The sequence below is a fragment of the Mizuhopecten yessoensis genome, unplaced genomic scaffold, assembly GCF_002113885.1.
Source record: "Mizuhopecten yessoensis strain PY_sf001 unplaced genomic scaffold, ASM211388v2 scaffold8365, whole genome shotgun sequence".
NCBI classification, from domain to species: domain Eukaryota; kingdom Metazoa; phylum Mollusca; class Bivalvia; order Pectinida; family Pectinidae; genus Mizuhopecten; species Mizuhopecten yessoensis.
The window spans coordinates 88,444-96,675 of NW_018407511.1; the positions used below are offsets into that span (position 1 = coordinate 88,444).

Below are 8,232 nucleotides of genomic sequence, written 5' to 3' on the forward strand. Positions count from 1 at the left end.
AATACCTAACTCAGTTAGGTGTCAGTTACTTATTACACCAAGGTTGTTTATAGAAGTTTTACTGATTAAGGTTTGTGTAATACCTAACTCAGTTAGGTGTCAGTTACTTATTACACCAAGGTTGTTTATAGAAGTTTTACTGATTAAGGTTTATGTAATACCTAACTCAGTTATGTGTCAGTTACTTATTACACCTAGGTTGTTTAGGTGGTGATGGCAGAGTGATCACCACAATAAGATAAAGTTCAGCTATTTAATGTACTTAACCATTATGATGATTTACAATATAATCATAGCCAAACAGTTATAACATGGCTCATATATATGTATATAGCTGTCTATCAAAGACTTCAATCCAATACATGTATCATCAGATTTAGTGTATATTGATAGACATATGCATGGGTCAAGGACAACCCTATGGCGTAAGACTGCATTGTTGTATGACGTCTTTCAAAAAAGCCAAACAAGTCAGCAATTACATACAATAACAAATTTTGATGTATAGAAAAGACACACAATAACAAATTTTGATGTATAGAAAAGATAACAATTATGAACTTAACAAATGAATGAGGTATAGATATAACCACAGATGTACTGTAGACTGATACAACAATCCCTATATTAATCAATGTTCCCCTACATTCTAGTAAGGAAAACCTGCATGGCTATACTGTCCACCTGGTTGTTCCAGTTATCTATTCCACACACTTTCTAAGCCTTCTACCTGGTAGTTCCAGTTATCTATCCCACACACTTTCTAAGCCTTCTACCTGGTAGTTCCAGTTATCTATCCCACACACTAAGCCTTCTACCTGGTAGTTCCAGTTATCTATCCCACACACTAAGCCGTCTACCTGGTAGTTCCAGTTATCTATTCCACACACTTTCTAAGCCGTCTACCTGGTAGTTCCAGTTATCTATTCCACACACTTTCTAAGCCTTCTACCTGGTAGTTCCAGTTATCTATCCCACACACTAAGCCGTCTACCTGGTAGTTCCAGTTATCTATTCCACACACTTTCTAAGCCGTCTACCTGGTAGTTCCAGTTATCTATTCCACACACTTTCTAAGCCTTCTACCTGGTAGTTCCAGTTATCTATCCCACACACTAAGCCGTCTACCTGGTAGTTCCAGTTATCTATTCCACACACTTTCTAAGCCGTCTACCTGGTAGTTCCAGTTATCTATTCCACACACTTTCTAAGCCTTCTACCTGGTAGTTCCAGTTATCTATCCCACACACTAAGCCGTCTACCTGGTAGTTCCAGTTATCTATTCCACACACTTTCTAAGCCGTCTACCTGGTAGTTCCAGTTATCTATTCCACACACTTTCTAAGCCTACATTCTAGTAGAGCTGTCAAGATACACTTATACCCACGATTTGATATGTATCTCAATATTTGTACCACGATTCGATTATTTCGATTCGATACACCTTTATTTTAAAATGTAAACAAAATTAGATGTATAAGCCGTCGATCGTGGGAACCTGAAGTGTTTCCACAGTTTTGATTTGAAGCTTGCTGGAGCATCACAAATTTCCTTACTGCGGTCCTCCATTTTGTGAAAATTGTATCCTCGCAGCTGATTGGCTGAGGATTTTGAGATCAGCCAATGATGTTGAACGTCTCACAGACGTTTCGGCTGAAGCGGCATACACTAATATTCAGATCGTGACATATCGAAAATCCGGAAAAATATATCATGAATCGAATCAACATAAATTATTGCACTACAAGTGCATCGCGGTGAATTGTGACGTCTCTACATTCCTAAGTAAGGGAAACCTGTATGGCTAATATTCCACAAACTTTCTAAGCCTACATAATACATTTTACAGCCTAAATATACAACCCAACTCACATTATGACTGGTATACCAAGCATTCGTTAGTGCCTGTAACCTTATATCGTCTGTGTCTGTCTACCGCACAGTTACAATGTAAAGCTGTATGGGACATTTGCCAAGTATCTCTGTCACAAAGTGCCGGTGACCTTATAATGCTGTATGGGACATTGTCCAAGTATCTCTGCCAAAAAGTGCCGGTGACCTTATAATGCTGTATGGGACATTGTCCCTAGTCCCTGTCAACAATTTTCTGAAGGTGTTTTGATAAATTTTGTATGGAGCATCCCTACCAAGAAGATTTTTAGTCACCCCTGGGGGAACCCCAGTAGGGACTTTTAACTTTGGTTTCAGTCCCAGATTTTGACCTCTGTTAGGAGGACTGTTGTATATCTTGCTTTTGTCGGAATATACCAGGCGCTAATCATAAGCTCTTGGATAACTCAGATATCAATTTCCTTTTTAAACAGGAATAGCATAAAAACCTAAAAGCGTTCCAAATTCCCCACAGGAATTACATATAACTGTCGTATTATAAATTGCTATTAACTGATTTAGATATTTTATGTCTGACTAAAGACTACCGGTAATATTTGCGTATAGTGCGCACTTGTTTAAGGGGAAATAAAGTGTCAAGAAAGGGGTGTACACGATACTCAAGAACAATCCAAAACCAGTCATTGGTGGCGACCATTTCTCGTAAATTTTTCGAGGATTTTCGGAAATGTTTTGATATATGCTAACAGAAATACAACTGCTAAATTTCGTTGAATAATCCCTGATTGCATTGCCAATTTAACAATTACGAAAAGTTGCATGTTTAAGTCATATAATACTATAGAATCGGATAAATAAACTCGAGTAAAGGAGGCTCAACTTTTCAGGACGTTACTTTGTGAATTGATAAATACCACGTATCGGGAAACATAACGAAGAATTGCATCGGATTTATTACTCTGTTGTTAAAATGTCATTCTTGGGTAAAATCTTGCTGAACTCTTCAATCTTGTCCGTTGGAATTTGTGTCAAAACGACACGGGTAAAGTGGCGAAGTTAGCAAGTTTGTGTACCCCAAAGAGTCGAAGTTGTGTGATAATATTAACTGGCAGGAATTTACAAAGTGACATCCATGCGAATTGAACCGATAATGATAAAAGTTTGAGTTTGAAAATTAAATATCAACGGGTTCAAAACAGCCAAATACATTCCAATCTTTTCTTTTCGAAGGAGATTTGCTGATATCACAATTGTTGACTGCCTTTAAGCGTACAGTACACATTCTGCCGATTTCGATGACCAATTCAGTCGGATTTGCAGACGATCAGAAAACTACTTGGAAAAGTGTATTTCATAACAAAAAATAGTAGAAGATTTATCCGTATATAAGATTGAATCTTTTCTGAAACTTATTGTTGTGAAAACAGCATTGTTATATTCCAATTACCTGTTCTGCTCATGCCAGGTGACCGTGTCAGCACGCAGATCTCCCCATATTCGATTTGTCGGTCAACGCTAACGTTATATTTGCGACATGCTTTCCTATTAATTCCCTGTGTTGCCATAGCTACCTGAACAGCATGTATGTATTTACACCTGGTAATAGTTTACTATTTTGATTGACAGGTGGAAATATATCCGTTGTAGCTTGGTCAATGATTTATCGGAAAATGATCATACAGAATGATGGGGTGACTTTCATGTCATTCTGTCTTATTTCTAGTTTTATTATGAAAAATGTAGGGTCTGGTCCATTTAAGGATGAGGCTAAAAAGGGAAAAGTTTGAAGTGTATTCCTTAAATATGTATATTCATGGGCCTGTTATTGAGATAAACTTAAAACTCTCTTTTTCTCGCAAGTTTTTTGTGGCCTAATATATGTGACTGGTAGTGGTACGTCTATGTATTATGAATAACAGAACTACTTAAGATCGAAATTTTGTCATTCCAGTATCCACATTTCCTGAAACGCGAGGGAAACAAACTCCATGTCATGTTACAACGACGGAAAAAGTACAAAAATAAAACCATCCTGGGCTACAAGACTCTTGCAGTGGGCCAGATTAACATGGGACAGGTATGTAAACAAATTCATGGTCATCCATCTCTTTCATCCAAGGTCGACAACATCCATACACAGGACAAAAACTGTGATATTGTCTCAAAGTGGTGTATTATAAATATTTTCCTCAAATGGTATTATCCTGGAATAGTGTTCAGCTATTGCTGAATGTTAAAAAGAGCAAAATCTCATTCAAAATAAATTCAAACTTTATTTATTTTGCAACAATTATGGAACAAGTTACATGTAACTTATATTAATCACTCTTGTTAGTCTGGATGTAAGCGGGCAGGGGGTATTAATGTGGGAGGAAACCGGAGTACCTGGAGAAAACACATAAGGTCGGGCTGGTGACCTCGTACCTTTTCACGTCCGATCGAGGAATCAAACCCCGGCCGCCTTGGTGTAAGGCGAGTGCGTTATCCACTGCGCCACCCAACTACCAAAATTAGACTCGTTGTAGGGTGAAGCTTACTATTACATTAACTTTGGAAAGAACACACATTTTGTAACAGAAAATGACATCTGTATGATGACTGTCAAACAAGGACACAATTAAGCTGTCTCATGTAGCACATAGGTAGCCTGCACATCAAGGCTTACATGTACCAGCAACTGTTGACTGAGACAGCAGGCCGGTCTGCTCTTCGAGGCCGACGATAGATGTGCTGTTCCAGAAAACCGGTTTGAAACTCTCCTGAATGAATATAAGCCCTCATCGAGAATCAATCACTTTAATTTGCCCCGTGTACATATTAGAATGTCTAGAGCATGTTTCCTGTTCTACTTCACCTAGAGCAACCTTTGGTATGCCAGTACATTTTGAGATATTGTAACTTCCCATACCAAAAACAGGTCACTTTGACCTATATTTTGACTTTTGACCCCAATATTGAAAAAAATTGTTTCAGACATATATCTTCTTGACTTGATCATATTTGAAACACAATTTAACATGGTTGTTTAAATATCATACTTCAGTCTATAAAAAAATATTGTATCTTAAAAATATTATAACAAGCATGGTTCTTGTGCACAAATTAAAGAGTAACATAGTTCCCTTGTATTACCTGGTAACGTTACCCATTAGCCATTGAGGGCCCGTCTTCATCCGACTTTAGATGTCGCAAGCCAGACGTTCAACCCCTAACAAACAAAACCTGTTGAGGGACTTTGGATTGCTCGACATTACTATGTTTGGTCATATTCAATTTCAAAGTATTTTATTGGTCATATATATATATATATATTTCAATCCATTTATAGTGTACTTTACAAAATCACTATATCAATGTTTATGTGTGTTTTTCAGGTTCTACAGAGATCAATAGATAAGGATCTGAATCTGTTCAGTGATGCCAAAGAAAACAGCACGGTCCTTGTGGCCAAACTAACCATGGTGACAGTGTCCAGTCAACCAGTGGACCATGTAGAAAGTGACCAGAGGAAGGCCGTCTCCTCTGATGTTGGTAAGACGCTACAACCAATTAAATAGAAGCTGACTTTGTTGGTACATTTCTATATCTGATTTTCAACTTCATCACTGTTGATGGTCAAAGCGGTCAGCGAGACATACAATTTTGCAGAATTTGACATACGATTGAAGGTACATCCTTTCTATTGAAAAACAAAAATTCTTGATTACTCTTACAGATCGATCCCCTGATATTGACAACGACAGTGATGATGATTACCCTGACCACGAGGAGTGGTCAAATGACGGGTTCAGTGATTGTGAGCACACACTAATGGAAGAAGATGGACGCACTAGGCCCAGGAAAGTCAGTCGAGGCAATATACGACCAGTACCACGGGGACGGGTAGGTAGACAACACAGTCTTAAGGTTCAAGTAGATAGAGGTCACAATCCAAGAGGACAGGTAAGTAGTGGTCACTATCCAAGGGGACAGGTAAGTAGTGGTCACTATCCAAGGGGACAGGTAAGGAGTGGTCACTATCTAAGGGAACAGGTAAGTAGTGGTCACTATCCAAGAGGACAGGTAAGTAGTGGTCACTATCTAAGAGGACAAGTATGTAGTGGTCACTATCCAAGAGGACAGGTAAGAAGGGGTCACTATCCAAGAGGACAAGTATGTATTGGTCACTATCCAAGGGGACAGGTAGATAGTGGTCACTATCCAAGGGGAAAGGTAAGTAGTGGTCCCTATACAAGGGGACAGGTAAGTAGTGGTCACTATCCAAGGGGACAAGTAAGTAGTGGTCACTATCCAAGAGGACAGGTAAGTAGTGGTCACTATCAATGAGGACAGGTAAGTAGGGGTCACTATCCAAGAGGACAAGTATGTAGTGGTCACTATCAATGAGGACAGGTAAGTAGTGGTCACTATCAATGAGGACAGGTAAGTAGGGGTCACTATCAATGAGGACAGGAAAGTAGGGGTCACTATCCAAGAGGACAGGTAAGTAGTGGTCACTACCAATGAGGACAGGTATATAGTGGTCACTATCCAAGAGGACAGGTATGTAGTGGTCACTATCAATGAGGACAGGTATGTAGTGGTCACTATCCAAGAGGACAGGTAAGTAGTGGTCACTATCCATGGGGACAGGTAAGTTGAAGTCACTATCCAAGGGTACAAGTATTGGTCACTATCCTAGAGGACAGTTAAGTGATGGTGACTATCTGAGGGGATGGATAAGTTTATCTTAGGGATATTATAAATCAATAGTCTAAATGGCTCCAGGCTCTATGGTTACATGTACATGAGAGAGATATCAACGTCGGTAAACAGTTTCCAGGAGCATCATTTGATGACTTGTGAGATAATGTGTAATATCTATCCATTAATCACCACTGTGTTATTACACAGAATGTATAGTGTTTCCAGGCCTTAATACTTATTATAGTTAATCAAGAGTGGCCACAGGATTATCAACTCCTGCTAGACATCCCCCTGGTCAATTATGTTATAGAAACATTCCCATAGAATGACCTGGTAACTTGCCAACAGGTTAATTGACCATTGGCCAGTAATGCTTAATTTAGCTGAGAGTAGTGTATGGGTCTGGTCGTCACTTTGTACGAGCTGTAAACTCGGTACACCCAGTAATGATAGAGTTGGTGTAACGACCCACCTTTGTCAAGGCTGTTGTTTAATAGCTGTTGTGTCTGGTAAATCATCAGAATCATTGTTTTATTACCATTTGTTTGATGTCCCACTGTCTGTTCCTCTGGAGATAAACCAGCCAGGAATGATAGTCAGGAATAGCCTGTATGGTATCAAGTGCACATTAATTGTTGTCTGATCAATAATGTCAGTTGTCCTTAGCCTTAACAACATGTTTGACTGAGCATCAGCATGCTCTACATTGTGCCGTTTCAGTGTCTGATGAGCATCAGCATGCTCTACACTGTGCTGTTTCAGTGTCAGATGAGCATCAGCATGCTCTACACTGTGCTGTTTCAGTGTCAGATGAGCATCAGCATACTCTACACTGTGATGTTTCAGTGTCAGATGAGCATCAGCATGCTCTACACAGTGCTGTTTCAGTGTCAGATGAGCATCAGCATACTCTACACTGTGATGTTTCAGTGTCAGATGAGCATCAGCATGCTCTACACAGTGCTGTTTCAGTGTCAGATGAGCATCAGCATACTCTACACTGTGATGTTTCAGTGTCTGATGAGCATCAGCATGCTCTACACAGTGCTGTTTCAGTGTCAGATGAGCATCAGCATACTCTACACTGTGATGTTTCAGTGTCAGATGAGCATCAGCATACTCTACACTGTGATGTTTCAGTGTCTGATGAGCATCAGCATGCTCTACACAGTGCTGTTTCAGTGTCAGATGAGCATCAGCATACTCTACACTGTGATGTTTCAGTGTCTGATGAGCATCAGCATGCTCTACACAGTGCTGTTTCAGTGTCAGATGAGCATCAGCATACTCTACACTGTGATGTTTCAGTGTCAGATGAGCATCAGCATACTCTACACTGTGATGTTTCAGTGTCTGATGAGCATCAGCATGCTCTACACATTGCTGTTTCAGTGTCTGATGAGCTTCAGCATGCGCTACACAGTGCTGTTTCAGTGTCAGATGAGCATCAGGATGCTCTACACAGTGCTGTTTCAGTGTCTGAGTCGCATCAGCATGCTCTACACTGTGCTGATTCAGTATCTGATGAGCATCAGCATGCTCTACACTGCTGTTTCAGTGTCAGATGAGCATCAGCATGCTCTACACAGTGCTGTTTCAGTGTCTGATGAGCATCAGTATGCTCTACACTGTGCTGTTTCAGTGTCTGATGAGCATCAGCATGCTCTACACTGCCGTTTCAGTGTCAGATGAGCA

The 8,232-nt window shown here is 39.9% G+C and overlaps 1 protein-coding gene across 7 annotated transcripts in view; it reads left to right on the forward strand.

Moving 5' to 3' along the window:
- LOC110455732 (phosphofurin acidic cluster sorting protein 2-like) overlaps positions 1-8,232 on the forward strand; it is an 83,239-nt gene that overhangs the window by 20,842 nt on the left and 54,165 nt on the right. For all 7 annotated transcript variants that reach the window (XM_021506059.1, XM_021506064.1, XM_021506061.1 and 4 more), the window contains exons 4-6: positions 3,803-3,928; positions 5,226-5,382; positions 5,567-5,733. In XM_021506059.1, coding sequence (XP_021361734.1) covers positions 3,803-3,928; positions 5,226-5,382; positions 5,567-5,733 — 450 coding nt within the window. The remainder of the gene's footprint in view (positions 1-3,802; positions 3,929-5,225; positions 5,383-5,566; positions 5,734-8,232) is intronic.